The 17,405-nt window shown below is 37.6% G+C and overlaps 2 protein-coding genes across 5 annotated transcripts; one reads left to right on the top strand and one right to left on the bottom strand.

The window, feature by feature from the left end:
* The first annotated feature begins 492 nt into the window (after positions 1–492).
* LOC137740145 (alanine--glyoxylate aminotransferase 2 homolog 1, mitochondrial) lies at positions 493–6,150 on the top strand. Its single transcript, XM_068479961.1, has 9 exons — positions 493–933; positions 1,065–1,295; positions 1,495–1,665; positions 2,345–2,488; positions 2,595–2,774; positions 2,966–3,191; positions 4,612–4,725; positions 4,869–4,955; positions 5,795–6,150. The coding sequence occupies exons 1-9, from the start codon at positions 664–666 to the stop codon at positions 5,836–5,838; spliced, it is 1,467 nt and encodes a 488-aa protein (XP_068336062.1). The 5' UTR covers positions 493–663; the 3' UTR covers positions 5,839–6,150.
* A 1,106-nt stretch (positions 6,151–7,256) lies between these two features.
* Positions 7,257–11,413, bottom strand: LOC137737725 (transcription factor TGA4-like). Of its 4 annotated transcripts, none has more exons than XM_068477277.1 (9): positions 10,936–11,413; positions 9,958–10,126; positions 9,785–9,859; positions 9,336–9,395; positions 9,173–9,250; positions 9,010–9,076; positions 8,593–8,864; positions 7,891–8,118; positions 7,257–7,806 (listed from the first exon to the last, which is right to left on the bottom strand). In XM_068477277.1, the coding sequence occupies exons 2-9, from the start codon at positions 10,114–10,116 to the stop codon at positions 7,654–7,656; spliced, it is 1,092 nt and encodes a 363-aa protein (XP_068333378.1). In that variant the 5' UTR covers positions 10,117–10,126; positions 10,936–11,413; the 3' UTR covers positions 7,257–7,653. The 4 variants fall into 4 exon arrangements, with proteins under 4 accessions (XP_068333378.1, XP_068333400.1, XP_068333385.1 ...); XM_068477299.1 differs by having other exon boundaries at positions 9,010–9,073; positions 10,936–11,412; XM_068477284.1 differs by lacking the exon at positions 10,936–11,413 and adding an exon at positions 10,532–10,869.
* Between the last annotated feature and the right edge of the window lie 5,992 nt (positions 11,414–17,405).

Here is a 17,405-nt window from a genome sequence, read left to right as displayed (position 1 = left end):
CTTCTCCTCTTTACTATTATAAATAAAGGTATTGTGTATGGAGAATAACACATCTCATACATACAGAGAAATTCCTAAACTTTGTCCTCTCTTGCCGCACCCTCTCTCTCCTTTGTCAAATAAATTGGCCACAATATTGAGATTTTTATCAAAATAGGGATGAGAAAATAGAACAATAAGATGGATCATCAGCACTAAGCAATTTATTTAAGAAGAGGACATACATTCGGTTAATTTTTATTCACTAGGCAATAATTGTCAATTGTGCAGTTATTTATTTATTTTATTTTAAACAAACGATATTATCTATATTAAAAACTTTTACTTGCAAGTAATCAGAAATATCACTATATCGTGTCCAATTAATTAGATTCTCACTGGGAAACGGAAGCAAGTATTATCTCACCCCAATTACGTAGGTGAAGTGAGTAACCATCCTTTCTTTTCTCTCCCCATATACCGATGATATACGAAGGAATCTTTCGAGTCAGACGCACTGAACTGAACATTGACGCTGCTTTTTTGTAATCTAGTTCCTTGTTCCTCCCCTCGGTCAATCCACTCCATTTTCTTTCCCCACTCAATATATTTCTGATTTTCTGGCCTTTTGATCTCTCTCTCTCTCTCTCTCTCTCTCTCTCATCAAATCGAATCAAATCATCCATGGCGTTCCGGAGGCAGCTCTTGAACAAAGCTTTAGGAGGAAGGGGAGAAGCTAAGGCCAAGATTGCTGACTACCACCATTGTTATCGCTGGCCATCTCTCTCTACTACTACGGCTCCTTCTTCTTCTGCTGCTACTGGTGTTGGTAAACCGTTGCTGCCACCTTTTGATTACGAGCCTCGGCCTTACAATGGACCTCGAGCCGATCAAGTATTCCAGAAGCGAAAAAAGTTTCTGGGTCCTTCTCTTTTCCATTATTATCAGAACCCTGTATGTATGTTTGTTTGTTTGTTTGCTTTTTCTCTACGGATTCGGATTTTGGATTTGGGTTTTGGGTTTTGGGTTTTTAAATTCATTCACTCAGGAATTGAAATTAGTTCCATTTCTCATTGTTTGCACAGCTCAATATTGTTGAAGGGAAGATGCAATATTTGTTCGACGAGAATGGCAGGCGGTATCTTGACGCTTTTGCCGGGATAGTAACCGTTTCTTGTGGACATTGCCATCCAGATGTTTTGAATGCTATCATAGAACAGAGCAAGCTTCTGCAGCATGCCACAACCATTTACTTACACCACGCAATAGCTGATTTTGCTGAGGCATTAGCTTCCAAAATGCCTGGAAATTTAAAGGTCTGTTGTTCGATTACTCGCTCATCTCAAGCATCGCGAAGTTTAATAACTAACTATGGTTGTATTATAATTGGAAACATGTACTTCATTTTGGCATCTTCGTCGAACTTCTGGTAGGTGCTTTACCCTTTTTATGTGCTTCATTACCACTTTTTTCTTGTCTCCAACTACTAATTAGATATACGGTTGTAAAATGCAGGTTGTTTACTTTGTGAATTCTGGGACAGAAGCAAATGAATTAGCAATGCTGATGGCTCGTCTATACAGTGGTAGTCTCGGTATGATTTCGTTGAGAAATGCATATCATGGGGGAAGTTCTAATACAATTGGTTTGACGGCTTTGAACACATGGAAGTATCCAATTCCACAGGTTTGTATAATCACTAGTCAGCATTGCTCCAAAGTTCCATCACCAGGCATGCTCTTTTTAGAATACGTCTAAACTTGGTATGCCATTATTAGGTCTATGTAGAACCTGGTGGGGGTAACTAAAGTTTTGTTTGGGGAGGTAGCCAGGTAGGGAAGGGGTTTTGGTTAAGTTAACCAATTTATCAGATTTTAATTGGATGTATATCCTTAGTATTCCAACAACTGTTACCGGCGACTTGTGTGTATGCTGTTCAATTTGGTCTCTTGATGTACACCCAGAGTTATCCATGATTTTTTCTTTTTCATCTGTCTGACATGTTTTGTAGTTTTGCAGGCGCAGCATTCTCAAAGTAAAATTCTACAAATGCTATTAAGACTATATCTGAATTTATTTCCCCATTCTTATTCAAATAACAGTTATACACATTCACTGTAGATGGTGTCCTATGACTGAAAAAACTTGCTAGTCAATGATTAGACTGTCTATAACTCATTCTAACATATGCTTATGCCATGTACATTCATCAGTCCATACACTTGCCAAGTCTTCACTATTTGGATAACTACTACTTTTCCAGTGTTACCCAATTTAAACCTGCATAATCCATCATACACGAACGCTTGGTGAGAGATGCCAATTTCTTTGCATTATCTACTTGATTGTTGATTTCTCATTTCAGGGTGAAATTCATCACGTTGTAAATCCAGATCCTTACCATGGGATCTTTGGATCTGATGCCAAAAGTTATGCTAAAGATGTACAAGATCACATTGACTATGGAACTTCAGGAAAAGTTGCTGGGTTTATATCTGAAACAATACAGGTCAGTACTTACTGTTGTTTTTAATGTGGCCAAAAATTGATACATAGAACACTGTGATGAGAATGCCGATAGTTAATGACGTAATTTTTGTTTTATCTAACTTTAGGGAGTTGGAGGAGCAGTTGAACTGGCCCCTGGATATTTAAAACTGGTTTATGACATTGTTCGCAAGGCTGGTGGTGTCTGCATCGCTGATGAAGTACAAACTGGATTTGGCCGCACAGGAAGCCATTATTGGGGCTTTGAAACACAGGATGTCATTCCTGATATAGTTACCATGGCAAAGGTCTTTATATTTCAATCGAGATTTTGTCTTTCACTATTGAAAGGATTGGATTATGTTTTTTGGTGTCTGTCGGTACTATGTGGTTGAGATGTATATTCTCATTTCCAGCCTTTTCTATAGATGAAGACTTTGGCTGTAGTGAAAAGAAATAACTTACAAATTTACAAAATTTATTCCTAATTTACTTCCAGGGAATTGGAAACGGATTGCCATTGGGAGCAGTGGTGACAACACCAGAAATAGCAAGTGTACTAGCCCAAAAGATTCAATTCAACACCTTTGGTGGAAACCCTGTATGCTCTGCTGGAGGGCTTGCAGTGCTAAGTGTTATTGATAAGGAGAAGCGTCAAGTTCATTGCGCTGATGTTGGCTCTCACTTACTTGGGCGTTTGAGAGACCTTCAGGAAAGATATGAAAGTAACTACCCTCGAACTCAGTGCTTTCTCTTTAATTTAAATATGAATTTTCCAGCACTTATATATCCCATGGCCCTTTATTGATTGAAAAGTTCACTGAGCCAGTTCAATACTTCTATATTTAAGCAAAGATTAAATATCGGGGAGTGCAGAGCTATCCTATGCTCCTTGTGGTATTCCACCAACATTATTCCAAAAAGATGGAATATAATGTTGGTGGCTGGGTGGAGGCAAAGGTTGGAAGCCACTGAAAATTGGAGTTGATTGCTCCAGTTTTCTGTCTCCAAATGTTTTCAGAGGACTAACGTGATCATCTCCCTCATCCGTTGATGCACATGGGCTGAGACTCTGCCACCGTGGAATAAGTCCACTTTGAGAGAAACCATTTCATACTAAGTCTTTAAGGGTCATAAATTTGACGGTTTTAATTACTAAGGTGATTTTTGTTTCTTTTTTTTATTTTTATTTGGTTTGATATCTGCACAAAGAATGGAAATGAGGTATTTTGTTGCAAGTCAGGGTTCATATGTTTGTGGCATGGTGGAGGTTTTGTAGGTGACGCTTCTTGTTGTCTTGGTTTCTTGCTACTTTAATCGGTTGTTGGTATTTTTGTCTACTACCATGCTATTGCCTATTCATTGCCACAGCAGTGTAGGGTTAATGCTTTCTCCACCAGCTACATTTTTGTGTTTTTGGTCTGTGTTTTATGCTTGTTTTCTTTGTGTTGCTAAGGGGATTTTGTTGGTTTCATTTTGGGTCTGCCTTCTCAGTGCTTGTGGTCTAGCTGTTTTGTGGCTTTGTCTATTTGCGCTTTTGGTGTTGGCTTCACATGGTGGGGTTTGCTACGTGGGGTGATTTCCTTCTATCTATTCGTCTCCTTCCTCTTCTCTTTCATTTTTATTTATATAAACAAAATACTTAATGGATCTAAGGGACCACACTACAAGGGCAACGACTGTTAATAAATAAACCTTATAATAGTTGGTATAGGTAATGAATAAATCGCCCTTGCTTTTTTCCCATAAAAAGTTGTATATATTTATGAACGCTGCTCATAATGCCCAATCATTGTTACAAACAAATAGATTTTCAAGAACAAATTTGTTCAACGAACCTTTTACAATATTTTGGTCACGGAAGGGAACTGTGAGAAGGATGTTTCAGGAGAATGGTTGAGTGCCTAATCATTACATGCACGACTGGTTTTAAATATCCCTTTCTTTGCTTTCTTTTTAGTTATTGAACAGTTTCTCTGTATCATTTAAATAACCCTGTTAGTGTTTTAAATGTTCCAACTTGATTTTGCCCTCTTACCACACTAAGCCTAGTAGAATCAGTTGAGTCGCAACTGATTGAATAAAAAAACTGGCACTTCCCTTCCTGGTGTGGTGCCATACTTTGACCTCTAAATGCTGTTTCAGTCATTGGAGATGTCAGAGGCCGAGGCTTAATGGTGGGGATAGAACTTGTTACTGACAGGAAAGAGAAGACACCTGCGAAGGCAGAAACTGCCATTTTGTTTGAGAAACTCAGAGGTATCAAGACACCCTCCCTGCTCATACTGTTAGTTCTATTTTTCAAAGCTCAAAATTTAAGTTACATTTATCTCCCTCTGCTTACATTTGCCTCCATGGAATTCCTTTTTACATGCTAATCATAGTTTGGTTATTGATTGAAGAGCTCGGAGTTCTAGTTGGGAAAGGAGGACTACAAGGAAATGTTTTTAGGATAAAGCCACCAATGTGTTTTACCAAACAAGATGCAGGTACTTGTCATCTCTTACCATTGGTATAAATTAGTGGTAACTGAAAAACATTCTATGAGCTGAGAAAGAACAGCCTAATCAACCTAGGACACACACATGGTGTATATTACATGCATGCATACAATTATTCTTTGGCAAGTCCTTAGATGATTGACATGTGATGGAGGAGCCAAGTCAAAAGTTCAACAAATGAGAGTCTTTCTGCTTAAGTAACAAATGCAGTTTACGCATGTAGTCTGCAAATTCATCGTCTTTGAGTCTCTCGATTGAGGAATTGTATGGCACGGGTACACCGCCCCGGTGGCATCCTGTGCCAATGAAAGAAAGAAATGTGTAAATTTTTGTCCACATGTCCTTGTTTCATTAGCACATGACATCATGTGGCGGTGTAACTATGCCATGTAAGTTGTTATCTCTATTTACATTATTAATGTGGATCTTTCCAAATTCATGTACCAATTAGCCTATAAAAATGGCTACTGCATAAGCTTTTAAAAAACGTGTTAGTGAAAGGAAATTCTGGATTTCCTGCTTGTGTGCGAGGCACAGCAACCTTGGAGTGATTCCAAGGCACCTTTGGTGTGATGCTGGAGTTTTTCTAAATTCTCTATTAAACTGATTCCATGATGCCAAAGGCGGGAGTGAGTCCGGATATCTTCGATGTTCCTATCTTTTCCTACTGTCCTACATCATGTTTTCAACTGTTAAATTTTGTATGAATGGTTAACGTCCATGCTTAACTGTGAGCGTGTGGCTGTGTATAAATGATGAAATTATTGTGCTCGGGTTACGTTATTATGGTTGGAATACATACTTAGATTGTAATTGTATGCCTGCAGATTTCCTTGTCGATGCTTTGGACTACTCTATGTCGAAGTTGTGAGGGCTAATAAACGAAGAGCCAACCTGATACTGTGCTTTGTAAAAAACTTTGAATAATGTGAAGTTCAATCCCAAGCTTTCGTGCTCATATAGCACGAGAAGGAGCAGCTTGATCTTCTTGTCGAAGGTGTCTAGAAGTCGTTGGATGGAACGAATCCATGTATGAGGAGCGAAGACACAAATTTGTGCACCAAAATGGATTCCTTTAGTTCATTGCTAGAGGCCATTACAAGAGTGAAACAGGCTGTGCATGTTTGTTCCTCGTCAAGGATGAAAGTTTCATATGTACTAAGCCGGAAGTGCTTTTCAACACCCTCCACTGTTGCTTTTTATTTTAATTTTATTTTTTCAGTGTCATGAAGCACAAAATTGGATGAGGATCCGCACCGGATCCTCTTTGTGAGGGTTCTAGGGATCCTATCCATTCATGGTACATCGTGTGTTTGGAAATTACTAAGTACTGATTGTGTTTAATTTTAAATAAAAAAATCCAGATCCCACAAAATAGAGAAAGGATCACAAGTTTGAAATCTCGATTGCCAAAGATATGGGAAAAAAAAGAAAGACAAGAACGACATAGGATTGGAAGACGTGAAATTTCTCAACTAGGCCTACATTGATATGTATTATGGATATAACCTTGATGTCATAGATCTAGTATTGATAGTGTAGATATTGTTGATACGATATTCATGTTGTGCGTAAACTATCTATGTGCTCACAATGTTGATGATAACAAAAATACAAGTCGGATAAAATGTTGATAACAAAAATACATATCAGATATGTTACATTCACGATATTGTTAATATGGTTAAAACTACGGAAACAAGCCATCAAATGTTACGTGTCCACGGATTCTTGAACTTCCTCTACCGCCGAGCAAAACTCGACACCATTTATTAATCACCTGCGTAATACAAATATTCAAATTTAATTCACAAACAAATTAGCAACCAATCTTGGTTTCTTTTATTCAAACAAAAGATGAACCCTAGCTTGAAAATTCCAACAATGCAATTTGCATTTGCGCGTGACGCAAGATTTGGGGTTTCATTTCAACAAAGCACACAACTAGTTCTGGCTTTTTAGGGAGTAGACAAAGGGTTTCGGTTCGGAGCTGGACTATGTTGGTAAATTTGCTTCTCAGCTGCAAAACGGAACGTGACTTTTGTAGTTGCCAAAAGTGATTCTCCAGCCACCTTTGCCAGACACCACAAATTTGTTTTCAGTAGCTCGCTGACAGCTCTGATTGCTCACACTAGTTGCAAGTAGAAAACTTCTTTTCCGATGCCCGCACTAGTCTGAAAATTTCGACAACATACCTGAAAACGAGCATCCCATCCCCACTGAAAACAAATGTCCATCATCAGGTGAATGGCTTCTATACATATCAATCAAGTACGTACTATCAAGACCTATTTTAACAAACCTTTCCAGAATAAGACCGTTCATGTTCAAAGCACAACGATAACCTCGCTAATGGTCATGTACACATCAAAGAAGAACGATAACCTCGTTACATGATCCAGTTCCGTCGATAAGACTCAAATAAATCTCGTTTTCTAACATACAAAGACATCGAAAATAAACTTATTTACATAGAATCTTCCTGCAGATAAAATGACTATCCATGTTTACAGCTTCTGAAAATATGGGATGCTGCTTGAAAATTTTCAGCAGCTTGGATTATGTTATGTCTACATATGTATGGATATGGACAACATTACCCAAAGCACCTCTGGTTTCTTTTCTGGTAGTAATTATCCTGTTGATATATTGAGCCTCAACACTTTGAATGCTCTTGATGATAAAGTTAGGCAGGCTCACGCGGACGAGTAGCCCAGAGTGCGCTCAAAGCCCGAAGGCGATGGAAGTACTCTCCCAAGGCAGCAAGGCCTCGAGCAGCCTGGCGGGTTGTGAGGATGCGTGACATCTGCTGTAAGGTCTCCCGCCGAAGATGATCAGCCTGTTTGGGTAAAAAGATCATTTAGTCAGAAAACATGGAATAATAAAACTCCAACAGGAAACAGGCGGATGGAATATAACTTACCTGGGTCACAAAGCTCACGAGAGCTTCCAATCTCTCCATTGCATTAGCCATCTGCGGGACATAACTGCCTTCGTCCAGTTGACAAGCTGCCACAGTCTCGGCCAGAGTGTGCTGGAGTTTATCCATACCTTGAGAAAGAGCATCTTCTGCTTGTTGACATGATTGTCTAAGGTTGTGAACATCCAAAAGTTGTTGGTCTGTCAACGGGTCAAGGTGAGGCTGAAGAACCTGTAATATATGTACTCAATGCTGGAACTTAGTGTTGAAAAAATATGACAAATGAATAATAAGGCCACGTTTTGGCGAGGGATTTCCAAATCGCAAGAGATTGAGGCCAAGTTAGTAACGAATGAACCACAAAATTTTAGTTAGCGGAGACTAGACATGAGCCTTGCAAAGACATGTACGAATGATTTGTAAATGAATCATTCCAAGTATTGATTTGCAAATCCCTCTAAAATGCTCATGACGTGCATTTCTAATTCCCTCTAACATTTTGAGGTCTGAAATCCCGAAGATGAAGTTAACATACAATCATCCTACAGGGCAAACACTAGATCCTCTGACATCCTATAATTGCTGATTCTTTTTGGTTTTAATGACTAACTCTAATATTATGAGTTCCACTGCAACCCGACAAGTCCAGAGAACAAAAATGCATCTATTATCTTCACTTTTGAATCCTGTCAAACCATAAATTACCTTAAGAAGTTCCGAAGGGCGAAACCCTCCAATCCACGAGAAAAACCGTTCAGCTGATGTTTTCCACATCCCAGACATCACATAGAAAACGTCAGCTTTTGCAGCAGTTGATTTCATGCTGAAAAGTTCAAAATAGTGACTCATGCCGTTATCCACAAGGAACCGAAGCTCTACATCACTTATACAAGCCTTCAAAGCATTTCTCAGTTCACAACTTTGCCTATTTTGTTCTTCCACCCAGTGTCCATACTCCATCTCAAATGTTGTTATGCCTGCAGAACTTGGAGTTTCGAATTTTAGAATACAAGGACTTGAAAATCAAAGGTGAAGGGGCAAAAAAAATTGTTTTCAAACACGTAATAAAGGTAATGACACAACACAATGAAGATATGCCAAAATGCAGACAAACAAATAAACCTGAGTTTATGGTGCCAGAAAATCCAAGAGGATTAGTATCCAATCCACCGCCGATATACACGCCCTGCTATAATTTACAAGGAAAGAAGTTATATCAATTGTTATTCTTTGGAATCAATCAATAAATTGTAATCACATAAAAGCAAAGTAATCTTCTCCTGACCTGCTGTCTCACTCGGTCAAGTTCTTGCTCTAATTGAATAAGCTTCAGACGACTTGTTTCTAACTGCTGAACATAGGCCTGTATTGGAAAACTCATCAACTTAGTCCATTACATCACTGGTTGCATGTATCATATCCCTTCAAATACATAGCACACTTCCTACCTTCTTTCTCATCCGGCTTTTACGAGCAGCCTCCCGATTTTGTGCAAGACGTCTTTGCACCTAAATATTCAATACAGAACTAATGTATAAGCTGCTGGTGTGAAAGCATTAACTACCAAGATGAATTACTAGAACAAGGAAAATGACAGTTACTTCAGCTAATACTTCATTAATCTCAATCTCCGTTCATGAGTCATGACTAATCGCCGAAATCGTGAACATTAACAAAGCAAGCATGACAGTAAAAGAGGAATTGCAGGTACATGTGTATTTCGTGACAACGCACAAAAGAGAAGTGGGCATATATCGAAAAGAAATATCTATGTATCATAAAGAAGAATCATCAACAGAGAGTCAGAAGCGATGTGGGCAGTACAGTTACCTGCATGCTTTGTTAAAGAAAGAAAAGAGATCACCGTGAGTGTGAAGCAGAATTCTGGAATTCTTACCTTGTCCGTAGGTTTAGTTGCTTCTTGATCATACTTGCTAGAAGGTCCCAGAATTCCATGAGAAGCATCCTCTGACTAGAGAAATCCAATGATAACACAACAGCTGAGAAAACGGACTAATGTGGGCGGGCGCCAGGAAACAAGAACAAAAGGCATAAATTTCAAAAGTTCACCTGGTTATCTAGTTTTGTGTCTTCATCCAGTATCATGGATGCTGAGGCATTAAAATTACCGCTACTCCTAAAGCTTTCGTCCCACATGCTTATTTGGTGGATAGGCTCAAACACTCCCATCCTTCTTGAGGTGACAAACTGGGTGGATGGAGAATTCATGCTTCTTCAACTGGCAATGGAAGAAACCCAATGAATATTTTTACATATATAAAAGCATGTTGATCGCAAAACCTCCAAAATTTTTCAGAAAGAGGGAAGTTGGAAAACCAGATTTCTATAATCTCGATCGATATGCCAAAACCGATATCCATCTAAGATCTATTTGTACATGAATTCCAACGTAACTAATAATATACTGCAATTAGTTAACAATAAAACAAGAAACAGCTGCATTAAGAATTGATAAAAATTAGAGAGAAACAAGTATATATCCCTACACTCGGAAGGGACGGAAGCTCAGACAAGTACCCCTAGCTTCTGAAGAAATTATCAGATGTGTGGAGTTGCCAAGGTAACAAGGGTTTCACATGCTTTTAAGGACAGAAACGAAACGAAAGGTTGTCGAAAAATATACCATACAAAATGTATTAGGCGTTGAAACTGCACAAGGTTTCTCCTGAAGTGGACAGGTTCCATTTCCATATATGGTTACGACTTATGCAATATGATTAACAACAAAAGTTATAAACGTTGATCATATGAACACACAGAGAGAAAAAAGAGATGGAAGAAGCAGGCAGAGGAGGAAGGACGACATATATTTTGAGACACGATACCAAGTCAACCAAACATCTTTTTTTTTTTTATCTTCTTGCATGAACATCAACAACTAAAAACAAACTAGTTGCTTTACTTTTCTTCTTCTTCTACTTTTTCTCGGAAACCAATCATCTCTTCCCAGTTCCCCCTCGTCCTTCCCACAAAAACCCAAAAACACAAAAACATAAACAAAAGAAAAAAAAAAGATCAGAAACTAACTGAATATCTGAATTGATATGGATTTGGAATCGAAAACCCTAGCTCTAGCTGCTGATGCTGCTGCTGCTGCTCTCGGTCGACAGTCTCAGCTCTGCAAGTCCCATCATCGACTTAGCAAGAGAGAGAGAGAGAGAGAACACGACGACAGCTTATAAAACACACAACTTTCAAACTTTCTAATCCCATCTAATCTAATCTTTCTTTAACATTCTCATTAATAAATAAATAAATAAATATATCCCAATGACTTAATTATCATTCACCCTTGCAACTCGTCGGTTGAAATCTTACTCATCGACTCACTGCTTCCCCAATTCAAACATTTTCTCCATCGTGCTTTATGTAAATTGATGTAATAATTACTTCCATTCAATATAATTATTGACCATTGCAAGTAGTGCATTGATTTAGTGGTTAGAACCTTTTTCGAGAATCTAGTACTCCGTCTAAATTTCAAACCCTCCTTCTTTTCAATCAAACTAGCATAAGCTCACACAACTTGTGTAGGTGGATAATTTTTTATTTTTTTTTTTAAAATGAGAAGGAGAGAGGGGGAGAGAGAGAGAGATAACATGGACCGGGGATGAGTTTTTGTTTTGTTTTTATTTTTTAAATTAGAGATTTGTTAGGATCACATGTAATTATACTTTAAAAAAAAAAAATCTGTAAATTTAGTTTGTGCAAAATTTCATTATTGTTCATAATTTTATTTTGTAATAGAAGACAAAATGTCTTTTTTTTTTTTTTTTCTCTTTTAGTTGACACAGAGAATTTCATTGATATGTAGTTTAAATTAACTTAGAAATATCGATTGTATTCAAAATTATTATAGACCTACGATCTAGTGGTATTCCTCTTCACTTGTAAATGTGAAGTCTTAGGTTCGAATATAAACCACATTATTGCTAGTCATTATAAGGCTAAGTCATTCCTCCCTTAATGAAGATAATCGTCTGTTAAAAAAAAAAATTATAAACCCTTAATTCTATTTCCCGCTAATCTTTTTTTCCTTTTTGGAAAAAAAAAAAAAAAAAAAAAAAAAAACTCTTCTCATTTTTAAATATATAATAAATATGCCCATGTATACAATATTTTAAACAACATTATATTTGTATTTTTGATCCTCTGTGTCTGAAAGCTGACGTGGGTATTAGTGTTAGACACAGAGGGAGAGAGTATGTGCGTGTCCAAGATTAACAAGCTGAAAGAAGGAGCGTCGTAATCCTCATGCTCCCACTATAATATCCCACCCACCGCTAATGTGCGCACCAGGTGGATGGCTCTCCTACGCTTCTCCTAACCTACGCACTCCCCGCGAGTGTTCCGCTCGCGTCGTATTCCCGGTTTGTTATTTGCCCAGGTTTCGGGAATGCCCGGGTATTTGAGCAGAGTTTTGGGTTCCGGAAGGCGTTTGATCTGAACGCGCGATGTAGGTGCGTGAACAAGTGCGTAGAGAAAGTGGGGGAGTTGATAATTTCGCGGGAATGGATGGAGTGGCAGTTTTCGGAGGTGGGGTCGGCTTCGCGTGTTATTGTCTAATTTGCCTCTAATTAGGGTTTTGACTTTGTTGTTGGGGTTCGAACCTTTTTGCGAGTGGGAACAGCAGCGGCTACGAATGCTCCTTCTCTGTAAATTGTAACTATTTCATTTTACAACGGATTTTTTTTTTCGTGTTTCTTGTGAAAGGATTTCTTAGACATTTTAATCGTTAAATCTTCTACTAAAATTATAAAATTTAAATCTAATAATTATAAAGTTTGAATTATTGTATACTACATAACACCATAAATTTTTGTTCTCTGCAATGGTTAAAATCACAAAATGGAATTTTATTGAAGCAAAATCACAGAGGAAAATGACTTGTCCCATAAAATGAAAGGAACGTGTCACTATTGCCACTAGAAATTAGTATTTCATATACAGTCGAGTAGCAAATTATTTCAATTTTTCAGTATCATGTAATGCGTTGGGGGCAAATTGTCACTTCATCGTATCACAATCTATTGACAATGTAATGTGTTAATGCTCAAATATGGTAAGATCACGCATAGTCAACCCTGTGTTGTGGGAGTAAAAACGACAAAATTTAAGTGGTTCATTCCAAAGAAATGGGCTACGTCAACTGAGAATGTATGCTATATATTTGTCAGGCTCACAAAGTTTCTCAATACAAATGCTATATATTGGGGCCTTAATTCCGGGGGTTGGCTTAACTGACAAATGGCCTACATGCAATATTGGAGATCAACACATGCAACAGAGTTAAAGTTTGAGAAGGTCTACATTTTGGGAGTAACGCATCCGAAAGTTGTCAGACCCACCACTTGGCTCAAGCAATCGGAAAGTAGTCAGACAGAGAGCTCTCCTGAGTTGCTCCTTGGGACTCACCGTAGATTATTTTCCCGGTTGATGATCGATATGTAGTATGGAGTTGACATTTGACTATATATGTCTCTTGAAACTTTGTGTCGAAAATTGTCTGGTCCATTACTCGGTTTAAGCGGTCGGAAACTGTTCAAGTGGATCGTTCTGGTTATAAGACATTCAGTCAGTTGAGCAAAAATGAGATACCGCACATCGAGTAAGATATCCAACATGTTAATACTAAGGGATATCGCTCACTTGGCTAGATATCGACTTTGTTGAATAGAATGAGGTATCGCACATCGGGCATGATATCTAACAACTTTAAAAGTATATCGGTCACAGAAAAAGATGTCCCATTTCCTCATAAGCGATTTCATACTCAAGGAAAAAGACCCAAGACAATTATTTATAGTAGATATTCAGGGCAATATATCTAATAGCTAAGGCCTTTGATAGTCGAGGAAAATATGAGTGTTATGAGAGAGATTTTTTTTTTTTTTTTTTTTAAAGTTTAATTGAACTCGTGAATTAATAGAAATGACAAGAGAAATACAATAGGTAACCAATCATAAAATACTAAAAAAAAAAAAAAAAGAGTAGATGGATCTTACATTTAATATATAAAAACACACTTCTATCAAACTCACTGCGGCAATAGTATGATACGAATCAAATTTATGGTGTTTGATTTTTATACATAAACATCACAATGACCTAAACCACTTTTGAAGTCCTAAGGCCTTGGATAGTGGGCCGAAAATTGAGTATGATGTCATTAATATAGCAATCTCTTCTAGAGTGGGCTAAAAAATACGAGTACAATGAGAGTAATTCTTTTTTTTAGTACAATACATTGAAGTATGAGTGTGTTTCTAAACAATATATTGAACTCATGAGTGTGTGTCTATAAAATATATTCATATTACACTACTCACCTTTATCAAACTCGCACTATAAGCGTGTGTCTATAAGTAACGAAAGTCCAACTCAGACTATCTAAGAATCAAATTCACCTAAACCACTCTAAAATGCCTAAAACCAAATGTGCATACCGATTATAACTTTTTGATTACTACTTAAATTTCCATGTATTTTGAATCACGTTTGGAAGGAAAGATTTTAGGTTAGGATTCCAGCAACCAAAAGTTCCATGCTCTGTATCTAACAACAAAGAAGCCATTAATAACTTATAGGCTCTAACCCTTGTGCAAATTACAAAAAACTAATGTCCTCGTAAGGGCCAATTAGTATTACGGATTAATGGTATTCTTATTTACTTGTAAGTGAGAGATCTTATGTTCGATTCTAGTCAAAGGCGAATTTGAACCACATTATTGCTAGTCCATTGTGAGGCTTAGCTGTGACGACCCATCCCTACTTTTCACTGTGATTTCTTTTCTGTTGGGTTGAGTGGTTTATGTAATGTGTTGCAAATTATACTTATTTTCAAATATCTCTATTTCAAGTCAAGCATGTTGGATTTGTGGAAATGCTTTCAGAATTATTAATATAGTGATATGTGGATATTTAGAATTGTTCATGGAGCATGAGAATTTTAGTGTTGCATTAATCTGAGGAATAAATGTAGACTGCACATAGGGACATTAGGTCAGAATGGCCAATAGGAGTCACGTGGTGAGTTACTATTTATGAAGGATATAATGAACATGTAAAGGGATGATGTAATATGGCACTATGTGCATAATGATTTGATATTATTATTGTATTTTCTATAGTGACTAAAATGATAGAATGATACGTATGTCGAGGACGTATGGGGTCAAGCAAGGCTTAGAGGCTTCGTTTCGACTGCGTATTTGTGAGTGGGCAGTTTGTTTTTATACCTATACGTAGTTATAGTTTCCATAAATGTGTATTTACTCCATTTTTACGCTTATATTGCCAAGTATCGTTATTGTGACATTAAAAGTGATAAATGCTGCTATATGGTTAGGATATTACTGTCATGACATTCATACATATTTGTACATGCTCATCTTGCTGCATCTCGATGTTAGTACTCCGCCCAGGGCCAGGGCTAGTCCTTCACGTCCGCACTATTCGCTTGCCTTGGATCCAAGTTAGGTGCCAGTCCCATCGTACATATTGCATTAGGCAATTCTGACTCGTATGTGACCGCGCCTCAATGCCAGTCTTCACGTGATCGTAGTGCTAGAGCGTATTGGTTACACCTAGTCCTATTATACAGGTTGCATTAAGTAACTCCGACTCGTGTGCTAGCATAGATGGATGAGCGATTGTTAATACTTGATTATCACATGATTATATTGCTGTTATACTTCTATTACATACTTATATAGTATGTTTTACGGAAACTATACTTGTTTTACAACGAGGGGTTACTATGTTCGAAAATAAAGGTTTTCTTACAAACGTTGTTTTGCTAACCCACTCAACTTGTTTTTCGCCCCTCCAGGTTTAGGAGCTGTGCTTACGTGTAAACGAGGATTCTGGCAAATCTCAGGAGATGGTTATCTTCAGTGTATAACCCTCGTCCTATTTACCATATTGTCTTATGCTCTGATATCACATGTGAAAGGGGTTCAATCCCACTCACCGCACACTCTTTTGACTAGGCACTTTTAGGTTTAAATTTATTCACATCCTTTTTCCACTACACTACACTTTATGGTTTCGTCACCCCCCCCCCGATGTCGGCCAGCACAACTCGATTCAGAGTCCATGTGGACATTCTGGGTTGGGATGTGTCATTAGCCCATTCCCCCACCCATATTGTTTGTTAAAAAAAAAAAAATCCTTATAAGTTAGTTGATAAAAAAAATTCCTTATAAGTTGGGCACTCTTTAAATTGTGATTACATCATATGCTAATGCCATAATAGTTTAGGCATTAAGTTAAAATGTAAGTAACCGTAACACGGATAATTAGTTACCTAATGTCATACGCAACAACGCTCCTTCAAATTTATTTGGAAGGGCAACTAAGCAATGTCTTTAGGTCTCCTCTATCCAATGTCATGGTTCTCGGGGTAAAAATAGTTTTTTAAAGTGAAAATAGCATCTCCTTTTTTTAGTACATCGATATTTTTACACTAGGGGAAGGGGAAGTTCGGCTAAGCCACACGATAATCAGCCTAATTTGGCATCGAATTTGTCATCCATGAGATTCGAACCTAAGTTCTCTCACTTCTAAGTGAAGAGGAATACACCAGACTGTAGTAGCATCTCTTGAAAAAAAATAAAAATAATACAGGGCTAGTCAAAGAATAAGAAGGAATTGCCCCTCAAAACGCTTCGTGGCTGATTCACAGAATTTTGTGTTTACGATCGACCCGTTTATTTTATAGATGATTTTGTAAAGATCACTTATGCAAGATCACAATAAAATATGAGGTCATTTAGTCATCAAACTGTGGAAAACATATAATCATAATTGATATAAGTATTAAGAATTGTCTATCTATTTTCTATAGTTAATTGACCAAATGATATTTGTTTTCATTGACTTTTTGAAGAGATGATATTTGTCGACTGATTTATGATAGTAATGATTTTAATCACAAACATCAAATTTTGTGAATTGGTCAAAGAAAGAATGATTTTAATCACAAACACCAAATTTTGTGAATTGGTAAAATAAAGAAGGAAAAACAGATACAAAGCTGCACTTGTGTAGCACTTTTTTTTTTTTTTTTGGTAAACTGGGAAATCTATTCCAGGGAAAAGATGCCAAAACGTACAAAGAAAGTCTACAACGAGGCAAGCACAGGGCTAGACAAGCAAAAGAACTGAGCAATGCAGAAGGGTACAACAGAGAAGACGTCGCAGTAATGCTACAACGTCGCCTCCTACACTGCTGAAACAAAAAAACTTAGTGAGGATAGGGTAAACCATCATTGTTCAAAACATGCATCATCGAAGATGGGGATCGGTCGACCGATATAACATCTCACATCTCCGGATTACTAGCTGACACTAGAAAATCCGTCGCTATATTGGCTGATCTTGGAATCCAAGACCAGCGACAGTCTTGAAATGACTCCCCCAAATCTTTAACTTTCACCAAGATAAACAAGAAATGGATTCAAGGGAATCAGATTCAAAGATTATCGACCTGTGACC

This window comes from Pyrus communis, chromosome 1 (assembly GCF_963583255.1).
Source record: "Pyrus communis chromosome 1, drPyrComm1.1, whole genome shotgun sequence".
NCBI lineage: Eukaryota > Viridiplantae > Streptophyta > Magnoliopsida > Rosales > Rosaceae > Pyrus > Pyrus communis.
This window is presented reverse-complemented; position numbering and strand designations above follow the sequence as displayed.

Bases quoted from the DNA above. Each gene is read 5' to 3' on its own strand.
- LOC137740145 (XM_068479961.1), top strand. From the start codon at position 664: ATGGCGTTCCGGAGGCAGCTCTTGAACAAAGCTTTAGGAGGAAGGGGA. The intron at 2,775-2,965 runs GTCTTTATATTT...ATTTACTTCCAG, and splicing joins ATATAGTTACCATGGCAAAG to GGAATTGGAAACGGATTGCC. The intron at 4,726-4,868 runs GTATCAAGACAC...TATTGATTGAAG, and splicing joins TTTGTTTGAGAAACTCAGAG to AGCTCGGAGTTCTAGTTGGG.
- LOC137737725 (XM_068477277.1), bottom strand. From the start codon at position 10,116: ATGAATTCTCCATCCACCCAGTTTGTCACCTCAAGAAGGATGGGAGTG. The intron at 9,251-9,335 runs GTAGGAAGTGTG...TTTCCAATACAG, and splicing joins AAAGCCGGATGAGAAAGAAG to GCCTATGTTCAGCAGTTAGA. The intron at 9,077-9,172 runs GTCAGGAGAAGA...TGTAAATTATAG, and splicing joins TTGACCGAGTGAGACAGCAG to CAGGGCGTGTATATCGGCGG.